At 41.4% G+C, this 19,942-nt stretch overlaps 1 protein-coding gene across 5 annotated transcripts in view; it reads left to right on the top strand.

Annotated features, from left to right (window-relative positions):
- The window catches only part of OCLN (occludin), a 46,689-nt gene extending 27,121 nt beyond the window's left edge, over window positions 1–19,568 (top strand). For all 5 annotated transcript variants that reach the window (XM_010853579.1, XM_010853581.1, XM_010853580.1 and 2 more), the window contains exons 5-9: window positions 6,051–6,196; window positions 12,715–12,930; window positions 14,580–14,751; window positions 17,143–17,184; window positions 18,523–19,568. In XM_010853579.1, the coding sequence (XP_010851881.1) occupies window positions 6,051–6,196; window positions 12,715–12,930; window positions 14,580–14,751; window positions 17,143–17,184; window positions 18,523–18,624 (678 nt within the window). In that variant the 3' untranslated portion in view covers window positions 18,625–19,568. The remainder of the gene's footprint in view (window positions 1–6,050; window positions 6,197–12,714; window positions 12,931–14,579; window positions 14,752–17,142; window positions 17,185–18,522) is intronic.
- Window positions 19,569–19,942: the final 374 nt, after the last annotated feature.

The raw sequence follows: 19,942 nt of genomic DNA, 5'->3' as shown, positions 1-19,942 counted from the left end.
AAATCGCTGAGCTCGGGAGGCAGGTGGGCCGCGTTTACATCTCCCTTCTACCCTGTCACCTTCTGTGTGACCTGGAGCAAGTTAACTGAACCTTGGAGACTGAGTTTCCCCATCTGAATGTGAAGATAGTTGCATCTTACTCGGCAGTGGTGAGGAACGAATGGGGCCAGGTTTTGCCTGGCATGTGAACTTTCGTCTCCTCCTTAGAGGTGGGTGACTTCTATCAGGTGGCTGCACCAGTGGGGTGCAGGGCCAGTCTCTCTCCTCCTCAGAGGTGGACGACTTCTATCAGGTGGCTGCACCAGTGGGGTGCAGGGCCAGTCTCTCTCCTCCTTAGAGGTGGGTGACTTCTATCAGGTGGCTGCACCAGAGGGATGCAGGGCCAGTCTCTCTCCTCCTGTGTTGTGTGAGCAGCTTGCAATGCAGATGGAACCAAGAGCAAAATGGGGCATGGCTTTTGTTGGTCCTGCTTGTTCTAATTCTAGCTGATTTGTGTGGAGAGAAAGGTTTTTTCCCAACTTTCTTTTAGAGGAGAGAATTGATTTAAAGCACTCTTGACCTTTTTTTTTTTTTTTTTTTGACCTTTTCAATCAATTCCATCCCTGACTTCAAGGTGGAGAGGCTTGCTCGTGCACCAGAAATGTTGATCTGCCTGGTTTGGCAGCTCCATCCTCATCCCGGGGAGGAAGGCTCAGTGCCAACAGGTCCTGGGAGGAGAGCTGCGCTGAGCCGTCCTCTGTGCCCCACCCTTGGCACCCCACAGGGATGTGGGATGTTTTCATTAATTCTCCAAGGACTGTTGGATGTTACGTGTTACAAAGATTTTTTTTTTCACAAGTGGCATAGACCACTTCTAATGAGTGTAATTAAATTCTGAACAAAATGTTGTCCTCGATATAACTGCCTCTTGTGAAGATCTTTTGAAATTATTTCACTGGAATTTATTTCATTTTGACATTTTAGAAATGTCTTTCTTGATTGGAGTGTGACTCCTAGTAAAACTTGCTGTCATTTTAAGTTACTAACTCTTATTCCTAAACATGGTCGGTGAGTGCTTGTCCTTTTGGAATTTAGCCTCTGTAGTGTGCCTGTTTGGGACTCCTAGGGATCTTTTTCCTCCTTAGCCTCAGCCTCTCTGAGTGTCTTCTGCTGTCTTTTCTTTCCCTTTTATATGAAAAAAACTCTGTCTGTGGGGTAGGGGTCCCACTTGGACCAGGAACTCTCCAGGCAGATCCTAGTGAAGAGCAGCCAGCTGGGCGCTGCCCTGTGAATTTCTGGGCAGGCAACACCCTTTCCCCTCACACCCCACCTTCCCAGAGAGCCTGGGGGTGGATCACCCTCAGGCCCAGGGCTCCTCTTAGCCTCACAGCAGCAAATTCCGGCGTTTGCTTGACTCTCAAACGTTTCTTTCCCCTCAGTACTTAGTAGAAGACATATCTTGTAGAATTTTGTTTTTCACCCTGCTTTCTTTTGCCCCTAATTTCTTAGACTTGCTCTGAAGTTCCTTGAGGAAGACTTCACCATTTACTGTTTAGAATTAAGCCAACTTTTTCTCAGGTTCCAAATCTTTATAAAAACTTACTATAGTTATGAAAATGATAGGGTTGTTTTGTTGTTTGTTTAAAGAACTTTAGCTACCTCTCGTGGGCATTGTGAGCTGGCTTGGGATCCTATCAATAACAACAGTGAGTCTCAGAAATCCCTGTTCTCACCATAGGACACACAGGTTGAGGACTCATATAATGACTGATACGGGTGGCTTCCCCTCCTCCTCCCACTGTCCTTTGAAAGCAGAGGTTTATACTCACTTCGCGTTGGTACCGTGAGAAAAAGTCATATTTCAGCTTCTTTGGGGAAACGTGAAGCATAAAAAGGAAAAAAAAAATGACCTTACTCCTTGTTTTACAAACACATTTTGCCTCTGCCTCTACACATTTAACTCCTTTCAAGGACAAGGTACTTCTTATTCATCTTTAAGTCTGGCTGGGCATTTGTGTCAGAAATACTTATCACATCACATGTTTGCATGTCATCCTTGCCCAAAAGTGAAGTCACTCAGTCGTGTCCAACTCTTTGCGACTCCGTGGACTGTAGCCCACCAGGCTCCTCCGTCCATGGGATTCTCCAGGCAAGAATATTGGAGTGGGTTGCCATTTCCTTCTCCAGGGGATATTCCCGACCCAGGGATCAAACCCAGGTTTCCTGCATTGCAAGCAGACGCTTTAACCTCTGAGCCACCAGGGAAGCCCATCCTGGCCCAGGGGCCATGCTAATAATCTCTGTATTGTTCTAATTTTAGTGTAAGTAAGTAAGTGTTAGTCACTCAGTCTTATCTGACTCTTTGCAATCCCATGGACTGTAGCCCACCAGACTCCTCTGTCCATGGAATTCTCCTGGCAGAACACTGGAGTGGGTCACCATTCCCTTTTCCAGGGGACCTTCCTGACCCAGGGATTAAACCCTGGTCTCTTGCATTGCAGCTACCAGGGTATTGCTCCACCAAAGCAAGCACAGCCTTGAAATTTTTTGTGTATGAAAAAGGTTGAAGTAACAAAAGACTTGTACTGGAGGGTAAAGTCAGTGATCAGGCTCTGCAGTTCTGCTGACTCTAGTAGGAGATAAAAGAGCTCAGCCCAGAACAGCTCATCTGATAAGGCAATAGAGCAGAGGTTTATGCAGCAGACTCCAGGCTCCTGCTCTTCGCCAGGTCCTGGGCTGGGCAGGACCCAAAGAGGAAGGCAGGCAGACAACTGTCCAGGGAGAGGCAGTGGATTGAAGCTGAGGCTTTGAATTATTTAAATCCCACTTTTCCATTTACTAGGTGTAGGTCCTTGGGAAAGCTGTCGTGGCACCCTGAGCCCTTGCTTCCTCCTTCAGAGAGTACTTAGTATTGTTACCTGAAAATTGGGTTCACCCTTGGTGGGTGCTGAGTTAAAGACACAACCAAGCCATAGATCGGGAGAAGGAAGAATTTACTATTACTTGGAGCAAGTAAGGAGAACACTGGGGATCTTTTCCGAAGCGGCATCTTTCCGAACAGCGAAATTGAGGCAGTTTTAAGTATAAGTTTTAAGCAAAGGGTACCTGTGTATTTGTGAAGGGGCTTGAGCAGAGGAGAATTCGGTATGGAATATGGGGCAGAGGTTGACAGAGTCCAGGCTTTAGTTGATTCAAGTCAGGAGCGTCTACATCATTCCATCCTCCACCTGGCTGGGAGCCTTAGTTCATGCGAACCTCACAGATATGTTGTGTATCCTTTGAGGAGGAGCTAGGAGAAACTCAGGGACATGTTTTGTATCCCTTGAGGAGGAACTAGAACCCTGCTTTATCACTGCAGTGTCGTTTGAGTGTCTTTTTTCTGTTCCTGCATGTCTTGGTTCCTTCAAGATGGTTAATTACTGAGATCTGCGCGAGGGTGAGCGTTGTGGCCACGCTTAGATCACAAATGGCCTCTCTTATGTCAGGAAAACCAGTCCTGGTTCTTTTTCTCCAGGGATCCCCTCACTTACCTGCTTACAGATGGAGTGTTAGATAAAGATCACTTTACAGGTAGAGGGACCCCCTCACTTTACCTGTAAAAGTGTACCTACTGAATGATCCCTCAGTTCAGTATGTGGCGTGCTGTAAGCAAGCAGACGATGGTGGCTTTAAGAGCGGTCCACTGCCTGTTGCAATTAGACACGTGGGAGCAGCGGCACCTGTGCGTAAACAATTCTGTCTTCATTACACACGTGCTCTGGTGGGAGGTGTGTGTGCACAGGTGCTGGCAGGACAGGAGGAGAGGGAGGTGCCTCTCCCAGCGGGGGCACGTGGGGAAGGCCCCAGCAGGTGGGGGCGTGACTGCTACTTGGTAGTGAGTCAGGACTTGAAGTCCACTTAAGGATTAGCCGCAAAGAAAGGAGGAAGGGCGTTCCCTCCTGGGCAGTGAGAAGTCTCTGCAGAGACACTCAGACACCTCTTTGGGGAGGTTTTGGTTTCCGGTTTGCCACGATCAGTAGGAAATCCATGAGCTCTGCACCCTCTGCTAAATTTGTAGAGAGGAAAGAAACCTGGAGAAGAGTTAAATGGTTTTTTGAGAAAAGGAGGTCTTTTTAAACCTAATATACCTTTGGGTTGGCCGGGTCTCTGCCTGTGAAGCTTGGTGATGCTGTCGAGTCCTCAAGAATTCAGTGGGCGCCAGGAATGGTTCCCACCCGACCCCCCGTGGTGGGATCTGAGCACACTCCCTGGTAATCCACCCACTGGTTTCCCAGTTGCTGCCAAACTCCACTTTGAGAAGGAAATGATTCCATTCCTTTCTGACTCATGGGAATACTAAACAATCAAGAATAAATACCTCTATGTACTTCAAGGGGTGGATAAATAAATATCTTGAGATGGGTGATAGAGCAGAGATAGGAAAGAAGCAGGTCAGGTTTTAATGCTCTGCTTTGTGGACAGCAAGATGTAAAGTGTGCGGGTGGCAGGGAACTGCACTGTGTTGATGCTGGATCTCGTTGCAAAGACTTACGTAGCAAAACAGCCCAGTAAAAGTCTGTTGTTCCCTTCAAATACTTGTAAAACTTCTTTGTTCAGTTCCAACAGCTTTGATTCCAGGAACTAGCATCTCCTGAGTTTTTATTGTGGTCACAAAGGCCCCTGCTGTGATGCCTTGTCATCTTATTTAATTGTCACAACAACTTTATGAAGCAAGTAGCTTCCCCATGTCTTGCAGATGAAGTGATTGAGGCTTTCTAGAACTTGTACTCAGCAGATCTAGAGTGAACTGAGGTATTATAATTGGATGCTGCTGTTCTCATCACCAAGCTAAAAGAGTCCCACCAGCCCTATTTTTGAAAAATTGACCTTTTTCATGGAAATAATTTTTTGAGTTATCCCCCCCTCCCACCTTAGTTTTATTCCCTTAACTTTGAAACAACTCTGACTTGTCTGGGCTTAGCAGTTATTTTTTATAGCAGAGTAATTTATATGTGAAGATTTTTCGGTGAAATTTAAAGTCTTAGATCTACTGCATGAAATCTAATAGACAATGTTAAAACTCTAATTGGCTGTGATTATTATGTATAGATTTTCTCCCAAAGGTTCTCTGGGAAACCTTTCATGTTAACAAGGCATGATCTCCAATGTGTATTAGTTCTTAGGACAGATTCACTCACGCGTCAGCATGGAATAGGAGGGAAGGTAGAGAAGGCAGTGATGCTCTGACTATACCATATAGGCTATTAGTGGTAGAGCCATTGAAAACGTAGAGGGAGAATACACAGATCTTTTATGACTAAATCAGGAATCAGTTTGGGCTTCTTTTTTAAAATTTGAATGTGTTTTTGTTTGTGCGAGGTCTGTGTTGCTTTACAAGCTTTTCTCTAGTTAGGAGAGCGGGCTACTGTCTGGTCCTAGTTCTCAGTGTTGTGGCTGCTCTCTAGCTCCCTCTCATTGTGAAGCATGGGCTCGAAAGTGTGGCACACCCGGGCTTTGTTGCTCTGGAGCATGTGGGATCTTCTCAGATCAGGGATCAAACCCGGTCTCCTGCATTGGCAGGAACTGAGCCACCAGGGAAGCTCCTGGGCTTCTTAATGTGGTTTTAAAATGTCATATTCAGGGTGAACGGATTAAGAAGAACCAATATTCTGTGCCCTGGATTAGTGGTTTTCCAAGAGTGGTGCTCAGACAGCAGCATCAGCATTACTTAGAACTTGCTAGAAATGAAAATTCTCACTATAACTCTAGAGCCAGATAAAATGAGATTAGTCTTCCTAAGATGGGGTGGATAATTATTCCGCCTAATCATATCAGGATGAGAATCAGATAATTAGGATTTTTTTTTTCTTCTTTGTAATTGATTCTGGATTTGTTAAACTAACAATAACACCATTTCTGTGCTGATTTGACTATTAACACTATATAATAACAAGGTCATCAGATACATTAATAGTATTTAATGAGCCGAGTAAACATTAGATAATTTTATATATGATATTTTTCTTCCATTTCTTTCCCCCTTTAAGTTGCAGGCTAAGTAATAACTGAGTCTCTTGGAACTGTTTCCTTAGGTTAAAAACGTTTCTGCAGGTACACAAGACATGCCTCCTCCCCTCTCTGACTACGTGGAGAGAGTGGACAGCCCAGTGGCCTACTCCTCCAATGGTAAAGTGAACGAGAAGCGACCGTATCCAGAGTCTTCCTATAAATCAACCCCGTAAGTAATGTCTTCCTTCTTTTGCTAGAATGAGTCTGAAAAAATGAGATTTGTATGTATTTATAGATCGGTTGCTATTTTGTGCCATTCAGCTTGAAGAAAAAAGAAACATCCAACAGTTTTCACAAAGGCTGAAGACTGGTCTCTGCCTTACAGGTGCAGAAAATTCTTTGTTATTTCTGATTTTGAAGTTTAGATAAGGGTGGAAGGGTGTTGTGGATTGATAGCAGAGCTAAATGTGGTTCTCAGTCTCTCTCCCTGCCTGTAATTATTGTATCTCTTTAATAGAAGGAGGAAATTACTCATTGGTCAACATTATCCACATACATTTTCATTAAATTAGAACACTTCATTTGCATTCCAGAATTCTGAGACTCCTGTGCTCTGCTGTGGTGATGGTGGTTTAGTTGCTAATTTGTGTCCGACTCTTCCAACCCTAGGGGCTGTAGCCCACCAGGCTCTTCTGTCCATGGGATTCCCCAGGCAAGAATATTGGAGTGGGTTGCCATTTCCTTCTCCAGGAGAGTCTCCTGACTCAGGGATCGAATCCAGGTTTCCTGCATTGCAGGCAGGTTCTTTACTGACTGTGTCACCAGGGAAGCCCCTTTGCTGTGCTAGATCCTTCATCTTGCTGGAGGACATTAAACTGATAAAGCCTCTAGATTTTGTTTTACATGTTAAAACAAAGAAAGCCTCACAGTGAGTTTCTGGCCTAGAGGGGGTGCCATTCAGGTTATTGAAATAGTTTCCCTGTTGTGGTTCTAGATTACCCTGAAGCCGAATTCTAATTTACTTTAATGATAAGAGAGAGACATTGAGGATGTTGTTAAGGACTTGAATGTAGTTTTTGCCTAAGGATGATAAACTAGTGTTCCTGTATATAATTCTAGAACCCCAAGTTCCTTCATAGACCAAAAAATTAAACCTTCCCTTTAGCTAATTGGGTCCTTCTACATTAAAGGTTTATCCACTAGTGTTCAAAGTTTTATTTCCAGCCGCCTCTAGTGGGCCAGGTTTGTTGAGATCTGCTCTGCGTGTACAATAGTTCGGGTGCCTGGAACCCTATGGGATGACACTGGCAGCTGAGTTAAGTCTGGGATCAGTTTGAGAATGCTTTATTATTACCCTGGAGTGGAATTTGGAAGTAGACTGGCTTTTTGCCTTACCCTCCAGATACTTTGTTTGGTTCTTCAGATTCTACCTTGCTTTTGATTTCAGTTGTGAATGAGGAGTGAGGAAGAACATTTTCTCTATTCTCCTTTTTCTCTTTGGATTTTGACAAAAGCCAAATCACGTGAGGCTGTGAGAAGAGGTGCGCCGTAGAGATGCAGTCCTTGTAAAAGTTTGAAGCTAGGGCTTGCACAACTTCCATGCATATACAGTAAATATCTCTCATTCTTCTTGTGACCAGCTGTGCCTCCCAGTTAATTGTAAGGCTTGCAGGGCTCCACAACATTCCCACATGCTGTCCTTTTTCATGAGAATGAAGATATTGTCACAGATTCATTTGGAGCAATTTAAATATCTTACTTAGGGACTTCCCTGGTGGGCCAGTGGTTGAGAATCCGCCTGCTAATACAGGGGACACAGGTTCAATCCCACACACCTCGGAGCAACTAAGCCCGGGTCCCATGAGCCCAGGAACTGCAACAAGAGAAGCCACTGCAAAGAGAAGCCCGTGCACCCCAATGAAGAGTAGCTCCCACTCTCTGCAACTAAAGAAAACCCTCATGCAGCCATGAAGACCCAGCACAACCAAAAGTAAAATAAATTTTAAATAAATATCTTACCTTTTCTTGAATAAATCAGCACATTCATGATGTAAAATTTAAGAGGAGCAAAAAGGGATCCCTTTGTCCCCAGCTATCTAGTTCCTCTCCCCAGGAACAGCTAGTGTTACCAGTTTCTTTTGTGTCCTTCCAGAGGTTATTTTAAATGAACATGCTGGCCAAGTACATATATTGGTTATTTTTCCTTTTAAAAAGTAATAACCTACTAAATGCACTGTTAGCAGTGTATCTCAGTGATTGTGCGTATCAGTATACAAAGTTTGCTCATCTGTTTTATGTCTGCATAATACTGTATCGGATGGGTAGACTAAGATCTGTTTTATTAATCCCACACTGATACACACTTTTCCCTAAAGTTTTGTTATTACAAACCTCAGCAGAGAATAAACTTGCACATTGCACCTTTATCAGTTTGCAAGTATGTGGATATATCTGGAGGAAAAATATTAAAAGCAGAATTGCAAGATTAAAGGAAATTGCATATATGATTTTGATGGGTGTAGTCAAACTGTACTCCATAAGGGTTGTACCAGTTGGTACTTCCAGCATACACCCCAGTACTTTTTTGAAGATCTGGAAAATCCAAATATGATTCTTATTGTTCAGTTAGTTAGTTCAGTCGCTCAGTCATGTCCGACTCTTTGCGACCCCATGAATCACAGCATGCCAGGCCTCCCTGTCTACCACCAACTCCTGGAGTTTACGCAAACTCATGTCCATAGAATCGGTGATGCCATCCAGCCATCTCATCCTCTGTCATCCCCTTCTCCTCCTGCCCCCAATCCCTCCCAGCATCAGGGTCTTTTCCAATGAGTCAACTCTTTGCATCAGGTGACCAAAGTATTGGAGTTTCAGCTTCAGCATCAGTCCTTCCAGTGAACACCCAGGACTGATCTCCTTCAGAGTGGACTGGTTGGATCTCCTTGCAGTCCAAGGGACTCTCAAGAGTCTTCTCCAACACCACAGTTCAAAAGCATCGATTCTTTGGCAGTCAGCCCTCTTCACAGTCCAACTCTCACATCCATACGTGACCACTGGAAAAACCATAGCCTTGACTAGACAGACCTTTGTTGGCAAAGTAATGTCTCTGCTTTTAAACATGCTGTCTAGGTTGGTCATAACTTTGCTTCCAAGGAGTAAGTGTCTTTTTTTTTTTTTTGTAAGTGTCTTTTAATTTCCTTAACCCTGCAGAAGGGCAGGATGGGGGTGGTGCTAAGGGATATGAATGCAACAGTGTGTCATAGTGATGAACTTGCAGCCTCTGGGGGGTAATAGAATTCGTTGACTGTTGTCGATGGCAGAGCACTGAGTGCTGTAGAGGATTCAGTGTACATTTTCCTGCCGACATAGGGGACTCACATTTAAGTCATAACCTGCCTTTGCTCAGGTGTTTCCTGAAGGTGTTTAGTAACCCACAGGCGCCTCTCCTCACTATTATAGTGGATAGAGAAGGAATTAGAATTGGGAACATTGTCTGAGGTCCAGGTTAAGAATGAGGTACCTCAATACTAAGATATTTTCCCCCTAAAGCATAACATACATTCAGTCAAGAACACTAATCTTGATACAAGCTTGATGAGATTTGATTCATGTGAACACTTAAGTAACTGCCACCACATCAAGAGAGGCATTTCAAATGTTCTGAAACATTCTTTTCTTCATGGATACTCTCCTTTCCCCATCACCACTATTTTGATACCTGTCACCATATGGGAATTCTTATAAAATGGAATCATATGGTAATTACTTTAGTGTCTGGTTCTTCTTGCTCACCATAATGTCCTGACCTTAGAATATTAAGACAGTTAGAATTAATCCTGGATTAGGAAACAGCAGAATGTAGCTGAAGATAGTTGCTTCTCTACCCTTTGTAAGTGGATTTGGGAGATAGCAGGTACACTCCCTCCTATCCTGTTCACACCCAGGACAGGTTATGTGTGTGCTAAGTCGATTCAGTCCTTCCAACTCTCTGCAACCCCGTGGACTGTAGTCCCCCAGATTCCTCTGTCCATGGGATTCTTCAGGCAATAATACTGGAGTTGCTGTGCCTTCCCCCAGGGGATCTTCCTGACCCGGGGATCGAACCCAGGATGAATTAACCTTTGTAAGTCAAAGAAGTAGAGTGTTGATGCAATGCAGAGCTTTCAAGGCAGGCTGACAGAGTGCCAAATGAGATCATTGTCTAGTAGCTGTATTTGGGCTGGTAGGATAATCTCTTAGGACATTTATGCAAGTTGTAGGAATTTGATGATTCACATGAGGCCCAGAGATGGTACCAACTTCCGGCATAGCATGATCCAGGGACTCAAAAAATGTCAGGGTTCTTGTTACTTCAGTAGTTTTATTCTCAGTACAACTTCTTTTGTAGCAGGCTGGCCATGCACATTCCTCAGGCTGCCCTGATCTGATACTCCTGGATTCAGAGTGAAATTTCCTTTCCCAAAACTTACCTGTCAAATCCTAGTGAAAGGGCCATTCTAATTGGCCCTTTTTGGGTCCAGGAAGATGGAGTTGTCTGGTTGACAAGGCTTGGATAGGACCCTCAATGATACATGGTGGTTTAAAAATACTGTATATATTATGGACATCATTCCTACAGTCATGGCAATGATGCGATCAAGCATTTTGTTTCTCTCTCTCCTGGATACTGGGTGTCCTCAGAAAAGAGGATTCTTGTGAATGTCTTTTCAATTTAGTAATTAGCTTGAACCTCTGCCATTTACTGGGCCAGGTACTCCTGGAAATACGGAGTTCGTGTTCCCATGGAGGTTGCAGTCTAACGTGAGTGGGAAAAAGTGCACGATAACTACACTGTCGGGGTGAGACAGAGCAGGAAAGGCATGTGTGTGTGTTTGAGAGAGAATAAAACAAGTGTAAAAAAGAAGGAAGTCAAAAACTACAAAAGAGCAGATTTCCACACCTAGGGGACTGAATCAGATACTAAGGAAAGTGTACAGGTGTTTGTTTCTGGGTTGTGCAGATTTTTTACCTAATTGGACTTGGGTCTAAAAGCAGGTTTGTAGATGACCAAGAGTGCACCCATTCCCTAACTCTTAATTTATATATACTACTTTTCTTGCCAAGCATTTCATTTTTAGCTTTTATGCTCTATCAAGTTACTCTTTAGTGTTTGAAAGGGTATAGGAAGAGGGGAGATGGAAGACTTCTAAGATGAAGATTTATAATATCAATTTCTAATATAAAATTATGAGAGGAGGCCTGCCTTGCAATTTTGGGTGTTTTTTTTTTTCCAATTTCCTTTGCCCTGTAGCATCCCCCACCCCCACTAGCCTCCAACCCCTCAGACAAACCCACTGCATTCTAAAGGTTTTGTTTGCCACCTCAAAGCTAGAAGCATAGTAGCTGGCAGAGTGTCTAGGAACTTGTTAATCATTCACTCACAGAGAAAGTCACATTTTCCTTCCTTTAGAGGTAGTGTTAACAGAGCACTTAAAGCCATGTTAACCTGGATAGAATTTAGAAAGAAAAACTCAATACCATGATCACCTCCAACTACCGCCCCCCCCTTCCCCATCACCCACCAAAGCTTTAGGCATCTGCAAGAAATTAGTTAGTGTGATTAAAAGTCGTAAGACTTTGGCAACAGAACCAAGCAGTTTTGGATCACCTAGAAATCAGTCCACCTTGTGGATAAAACTCAAGATGACAGTTTCTGTAAGTTGACAGCAAAAACAACAAAAAAAATTCTTCTTTAACTAGTTGACTTGAATAGCAAGGCTGATGTCGGGAAGTCTCCGGTGCCTTGTTTCTACTCTTGCCCTTCTCCAGCTCTGCTGCAGGGGAAAATGCAGCTTTGCATTTCTGTTACTCAGAAGTAGTTGAGAGTTGCCACAGCTCTTGGTCTTTTATTCCATGTTAGTCTTTGTTTTTTGATGCTTGTGGCAGAAACAGTTTATGCGATTAAAAATCTGATGCAATATTAAATAATTGGTGCTAGAAAAATAAGTGTAATGTTAACTCTTCCATTTCAATCATTCTTCAAGGCTTCAGGCTTAACAGTGCAATTTAAAGAGGTCTTGGCTGAGCCCCTTTACTGTCCACTGGATATTATCACAACATTGTTAATCAGCTGTTTTCCAGTGTAAAATAAAATGTTTAAAAAAATAGGTGTTAATAAGTCCTTTCATCTATTACAGTGTAAAATGCTTTTTAGGTTCTTTGCTTTTAGTTTTTTTAGTTTAAATTTTCAATTTGTTTCATTTTATCATTGTATCTTGAAAAGAGAAGTGATATAAAGGAGTCTAAAATTAGTATTACGGAGAGCTTATCTCTGGGAGTTGGCCCCCAAAGGGAGATATAGATGTGCATTCCTCTCCCCACTCAGCATTCCATGGAACTGGAAGAACCTGTAGAAAAGAAAGGCAATTGTTATCTTCCTAATAGCCTTTTGTGGAGTATGTCCTGGGCACAGGTCAGGTCAACACCTCTTCCAGGTCTGTGGGAGTTGCCTAAAGTGAAGTCTTATATCCATTTTACATAGAAGGTTGACTAACGGGCTCCCCTTACATGAGAGCCTTAAAGGGGCTCGTGTGTATTAGAGGAGCTGCGCTGGTGCCAAGCTGAGCACGGGGAGCTGGGGATGGGCTCGGCGCTGGGCAGGTGGCTGCTTGAGCGCGGGCCCACGCGCGGGTGCCGCCGCCCTCTGTGGTCCCAGTGCTCTGACAAAGGGCGGTAGTGCTCACGGACAGATGATTCCTGTTTTGTTAGGGTGCCGGAAGTGGCTCAGGAGCTGCCATTGACTTCACCTGTGGAGGACTTCCGGCAGCCTCATTACAGCAGCAGTGGTAACTTGGAGACGCTTTCAAAAAGGGTTCCCGCGAAGGGCAGGGCAGGGAAGTCAAGGCGGGCAGAGCAAGACCACTATGAAACAGACTACACGACCGGAGGCGAGTCCTGCGATGAGCTGGAGGACGACTGGATCAGGTACCGGAGCATCTCTCGCTGGAAGCCCTGCAAAGTCCCATGGTTTTGGGGGTGTTGCCTCCTTGCCTAGGGTGGGTGGTGTAACCTCATTCTTTGCCAACCAGGCTGGTTTTTGTTACATTTTTTCCCCCTTAGTACCCTTTGTAATAAAGATTGATGTGGAGGGAGTGTGTTTATCTTTAAAACACTTTCCATGCACCCCCGCAAAATGACAAACTTGGCCAGTGCTGTATATTTTTACCAGTAGCCACCCAAAAAAGGTTTGTCAAATAAGTAAAATACACATATAGGAGAACTTTGTTTTATTAATTAGAAAATTCCAGACTAGTGTTATGGCTCTTTCTTTTGACGTTTACTTTTAAGTTAAGCTTTCATGATGAGACCAGAGATTCTTTTAAAAGTTTAATCCAAAGGACTTTTGCAAACAGATTTGTAAACAATTGAGTTAACATTTTAGTGTTGTGGTTAAGTTACTTTTTGTGTCAGTGGTTTGGTAATCGTCCAGCATTGATCCCCAGCTGTACTTGGGTATGACCTATAGCCTTTTGGCCCAAATATTCTGAGGACTGGGACACAAATCAGAAATATTTGCTGTGTGAATTGTGGTGAATCAAAACATTGCTTCTCAAGCTGTTAGGAGGGATGGATAGGGCAAACAGACCTAGAAATCCCTTACTCACTGGTGGCTCTCATATTTCATCCCCCCTTGCCCCTCTAGATTTTTGGTCTCATTTAGCCACCTGTCTATAAAATGTTTGCCTATCTTGTATCATTTAAGATTTAAATGCAAACTTTCAGAAATTCTGAATACTCATTTCCCTTCTGAGCAAATCATTTAATTTCTCCCCTCTTTAAAATGAAGATACTTAGACTGTCTTCGATAGAACGTTTAAAATTCCATATTGCTATGAAGCACCTAACCCTAACCCTAACCCTGTGGAACAACTCAGAGTATTTCCTCAGTGGATTATGGATGGTTAACAGCATCACCATCATATGTAAGGAATAGCTGGCATATTGAGAGATACAAGTGATAAGAATTTCAGGATTTTTTTCATAGTTTAACACATTGTCAGATTATTTTTACAGTGAGCATGCATTTTCATACATGTACCTTTTCATGTCTGCTTTTACAATCAAAACGATTTCTGTTAAAGAAAAACAAGACCCGCCCTCCCATTTTCCCACCAAAAAAATGCTCAAAACCATCTGAAAACTACAGATGGTAGCAGAAAACAGGCACCTGTCAATGAGCTGCTCTGCCACTGAAGGGATGAAAATATCCTTTGTGTTCATAATTCCAGTTTTAAGACTTTAAATGTAAGTGTCCATTCTCCTGTGATGTTGTGTATTCAGAACAAATGAGTTCCTAAGACCACCCTGAAATTTCATAAATGATTTTCAACACTTATTTCTAAAAACCAATAAGCAGAGTTTTAAAAAAAAAACAACAGATGAGCATCAGTGTAAGAAGCATAATCATTCTTAAAAGAACTTCTTTGTATCCCACCTTCCTCTATCCATAAGCAATAGCAACAAAAAGAAAACCAAGAGAATGTCATTCTCCACATGCCACCAGCTTTATTATCTTTGTGGAACTTAAGTCTGCTAAGGATATATAAAAAATCGTTTTCTCTCTGAATTTTTAGGGAATATCCACCTATCACTTCAGATCAACAAAGACAACTCTACAAGAGAAGTTTTGACACTGGCCTACAGGAATATAAGAGCCTACAAGCAGAACTTGATGAGGTCAATAAAGAACTCTCTCGTCTGGATAAAGAACTGGATGACTATAGAGAAGAAAGTGAAGAGTACATGGTAAATTCAAACCTGATAATTAGATATTACATAGAATTTTATTCTAGTCTATGGAGCTACATTATCCTTTATACTAGTATTGATACAGATTTTGCTAGTAATTACCAAACTGTAATTTCATTGAATAATAATTGAAATCCAGTCTTAAAGTATTTTTGAAATGGAACAGTGTACTAATGTAGTTAAGATTTATAAAAAAATAATCTGTACATATATCCCTTCCTGTTTAAAAGAAAATAGCTACATTAATTTTTCTATTTATAAACAGAAAAGAGTTTACTCTTTCTGTAAAAAAAATTCAAATAATACAGAATGGAAGACAGAAAAATAGATTGCCTTAAATTTTTTCAACCAAAATATTAGTTGTTAAAATGTCCCCTCCCTGCAGAAGTGTACCTAGAAGTGATCTTTCATAAAGAATCGTAAGCTTTACTTGTATCCTTCCTGCTTTTTTTTTTTTTTTTTAACTCAACAGTAGTTTGTGGCTTGTCTTTATTTTTTTCCCTTGATCACCTGTCTGGGGTCGTGTTTGTCCATGTAAAGTTACTCTTTACTTCTTACGTCCCCTCTCTGTGTTGTGCTCTTTGGAAGGAAGTCACTCTGCATAGATCACACTTAAGAAATCAGGGAATTATGCTCCAGCTCTTTAAAGGCAGTATACCTACACAAGTTACTTGGAATTTGTCTGCACAGGAAATTTGTCACTTCCATTTATTTAATCATTTATATCAGTGTAGATGCAGGGATGTCTGTTCTGAACTTCAGCTTACAATCCAGCACTGCGTAGTTTTGTTGATTGAGTTGCTTTAGCGAGGACCACTAGGAACCCTTTCAGTTGCCTCTTGTGTTTCTTTGACCTACTCCCATCGTTGTGAAGGTTTCTCTTTTTAAATATTTTCTGACATTGCTTATATTTTGCTGTTTTATTCAGCAGCAGTGTATGATTATCAACAACAGTTTATGAAACACAATGGAAATCTGAAAGCATTAACGTGCTTAATTTTTTTTAATGAATCTTTATCAATAATAAAGATCTACTTGCTGAGAAAATATTTTTGTATGTTAAAAAAAAACTTCATTATTTTCAGTTTTGTGATTGTACCATAATTTACTTAATAGTCATTCTCTATGAATAGACTTTCAAGTATGTCTCCCTCCCCATTCCCCCAACCTGCCCCTACTAGTGAACCTACACTGGTGAAGCTCTCCAGCCTTGTGCACTTACTTGCTTATCTGCTGGGACGAATTCCAGTATGTGAAATTGCTGAGTGAGAGGTTATGTACCTGTAAACTTTTGTTGCAAAACTGCCCTCCAGAAAGATTATATCAACTGTATTCCCCGCTAGTAATGCTCTAGAGGGCTTCTGTGACCCACATCTCACTAACATTTTATGCCTGAAAAATGACTGCCTTGTGTCTTAGATACCAGTATTTAACCTTTTTTTTTTTTTTTTAATCACATCATGTACTTATTGGAGCTTCATAGTCCTTTTATGAAATACCTTTTGCCATTTTTAACTGCAGTGATCTGCTTGCTGGTTTTGAAGTATTTGCTTCTTATATAGTTTGTTTATTGCTTTCTTTTCTGTCTTCTCTGTGGTCCTGTAAACCTTTCTCAGTCCATTCAATGCTTATTCACTGTTACTGTGTGCTTGATGTGGAAGTGCTGAGGTTAGAAAGGTCAATCATGTTTCTACCTTCAAAGAGCTCATGTTAAAAAACAAGAGAAACCAACACCTAACAAGTTAAACAGTGGTACTAATGTCATCTTTACAGTATGTATAGAAAGTACTGTAACTAAGTGCTCCGAGAAGGGATAAAGTCTGCTGAAGGCCTGGAGAGTTGAGGGGAGGCTTGACTGAGAGGTAACTATGGCAGATTCTCCAGACAGCAGGGGGGTACATGAGACCCTCATGAGTACAGCCATAAGGGGAACACAATGGGAATCTGAACGCATGAATGTGCTTAATTTTTTTTGAAGGAATTACAATATGCAGGACACTGGAATGATAGGAGACTAGATCAGTAGAGAATTTAATGGGGTGCTTGCCCCAGTTTTATCCTGGTAATGGGATCAGAGCTGTGCTTTATGGGGTCCACATGGTGCGTGGACTGCACCATGGGAGAGTGCAGAGTCACAGAACAGAGAGTTACCTGCTGGTGTGATTGCAACGTGAGAAGCATCTCAGTGTCATAAATTTCCCATAACCGGATTCCTTCAGGCCCTCCCACTGACCATAAAGGTTTTGAGAACTTTAAGACTTCTTTATTTTAACTCCTTATATTCTTGTCATAAGCTGACAGTTTTTGCTCCAAAGTATAACATCAGGAGTGTTACTTCTGAAAGAGAAAATGCCCCACTAAATACATTCCTTTGTTTCTTATTAATAGGCTGCGGCCGACGAGTACAATAGACTGAAACAAGTTAAGGGAGTAAGTATCCTAGATTGTAAGATTCTTGATTCTTTTAGGAAGACCTTTTCTAGTATGCGTCTTTCATTTAACCTTTAGAATGACTCTGGATACCTTTAGAGAACTTTAGATACTCTGGTACCTTGTCACACATACAACGATTGTAGACAAAAGGCCCTATAATTGCCAGATGAAAACTATAAGAAGTTGGAACTTAAAAAAATAAAACAAACAAGTAAAAAAGGAAGTTAAAAATACACAGATCATAAGTATACAGCTTGGCAAACTTACACAAAGCAGCCACACACCTCTGTACTGGCACCCCCTTGAAACACATTTCCTGGGTAACCACCATCCTAATTTGTAACATCATGGATTAGTATTGCCTGTTTTGAACTTTGCATGAATGGAATCATAGAGTATGTAGCTTGTGTGTGATTTTTAAAGCATCTATGCACATGGCACCCATCTGCTAGGTATTTACATAGGGATGAAATCGGAGGGTCACGGAGCAGTGGGGATCCAGCCTTGGGTAGGGATTGTCAGCAGTGTCCCTGGTTTGTACCAGTTTATAGATTCCTGTTGCTCCATATTCTTGTCAGCACTTGGCATCATCAGTCTTTTTCTTTTTATCACACTACACGGTCTGTGGGATCTTATTTCCCCAACCAGGGATTGAACCTGGGTCCTCGGCAGTAAAAGTGCAGAGTCCTAACCTCTAGACGACTAAGGAATTCCTAGAAATTTCATGAATTTAAATTCAAGACTAAAGGGATTTCCCTGGTGGTCCAGTGGCCAAGTTTCTGAGCTTACAATACAGGGAGCCCACGTTCAATCCCTGGTCAGGGAACTAGATCCCACATGCCACAGCTAAGAGTTCACTCGCCTCAACTAAAACTTGCACGTGCCACAACTAAGACCTGTGCAGCTAGATAATTTTTTTTTTTAATTCAAGAGTTTAATGGTGTATATAGTAAAATTTCCTTCTCATTCCCCATTTATCTAGTTTCCTTATTCTAAGTCAATCCGTATAACCAGTTTCTTGCTTTACTGATTTTTTTTTTCAAGATCACGTGTTAGCCAAAAAGGCCAATACATTTTCTTGATGGCTTTCCAAATCATTAGAAATGAGTGTATCCTTTGAGATATGCTTGAGCAGAGAGAATCAGTTGCTCACGTGATTAGAGATGCTGCCAGGTGCCTTGTGCGTGTCGCTTCATTTAACACTCCTTGCAATTCTATATGACTCATATTCCCTTTTTGTTGTTGCTGGTCACCTCTGCTGTCCCAGCAGCTAATACATAACTCGTTTTTATGTTATTAAACTTACTCGATTCTTTTCCCCCCACTTTTTTTTAGTCAGCAGATTACAAAAGTAAGAGGAATTACTGTAAACAGTTGAAGAGCAAATTGTCACACATTAAGAAGATGGTTGGAGATTACGACCGACGGAAAACATAGACGGCAGATGCCACATTGTTGGAGAGGTTAAGAAGTATCTGACTGACATCTCTGCAATGTTATCAGGAGTCAAAATGACTTTGGGCTCTAACCCAGGAGGCCAAATCTCTCTGATCATTACAGAGTTTTGGTAGCTTTAATATCATCAGTGTTGAAGCAGTTTATAAATAGCTTTTGATAATCAACTGGGCTGAACACTCCAACTAAGGATTTTATGCTTCAAACATTGGTTCTTGTGTTAAGAACTGTTATTTGAGGTTTTTAAACTTTTCAGGAAGGTCCTGGAGTGGACTGTGCTATGAACTTTGACATCCTGGGCAATCAGGTCTTAATACCTAAGAGTGTGCTCATTGGGTCGGTCTTGTAGGGGGTAGTTTAATCCTCCCAGAATTCTCCCTTCAGGTAACTGTTACTTATAAATAAATAATCATTCATTTTCAGATAAGGAAACTGGGCCCTTGCAATAAAGTTTGAAGTGAAACTGCTTGTTGGCTAGCTTGCAGTTTTGGTTAAGTCTATTTTATGACTCCATTGATAAAGTCTCCGGCCTTTTCCTATTTTAGCTACTATGAATACTGAATTCTACCAACCGCCCTATTGATTTTTTGTGTGTGTATAAATGCTTAAGAGCTTTTTATTTCATGTTATCCTGGTAATAAAGATCATGTAAAAGTAACAAATGTATGAAATTTGAAGATTGTAAATACATGTTTACTTTTGAAAAATCAAAGTTTAAACCTTCTGGTTAGAATTTTGTTGTGTATTTTTAAATGCCTTTTATCTTTTATGGTTTACATACTTTTTTAAAGCCAACTAGGCGTTTCCTTTTTATCAAAGTATCTAATTACATTTATAATTCACTTCTGGGAATGTTCAAGTTTTGTACATATTTTATAATTATTAAACCTGGTGTTTTCTTTCCATAATATACCTTTTTGACATCATTAGTGCTGTTAATATTAAGCTGTGGAAAACTACACTCGAAAGTTGTATTTGTTGTTGTTTTAAATTATTTTGGGTGCTGTGCTGGTTGGTAGTATCCTAAATCCTTTGGCTAACAGAAGGCTGACTTGTCTGGAAATGGAATCCAGTATCGTAAAGCACCAAATTATTTCAAATGGTGCCCTTTAATTCTCAGCATTTTTTTTTAATTCAATATTTTCCTGGTAAAGTAAAATTAGCTGATAATACTGGATATATAGCTAACCAAATTGACTGTGATTATCCCCTCAGTTTAGAACTCTCATTAAAATATATTGTTTTTAATATATTAGTCTGAATCATTTTCCAAAGATAAACTTTTAAATAAGGTTTCCAT

The sequence above is a fragment of the Bison bison genome, unplaced genomic scaffold (genome assembly GCF_000754665.1).
Source record: "Bison bison bison isolate TAMUID 2011002044 unplaced genomic scaffold, Bison_UMD1.0 scf7180017864329, whole genome shotgun sequence".
NCBI lineage: Eukaryota > Metazoa > Chordata > Mammalia > Artiodactyla > Bovidae > Bison > Bison bison.
The sequence above is the reverse complement of the archived record's forward strand: the minus strand, read 5'-3'. Positions and strand labels throughout refer to the sequence as shown.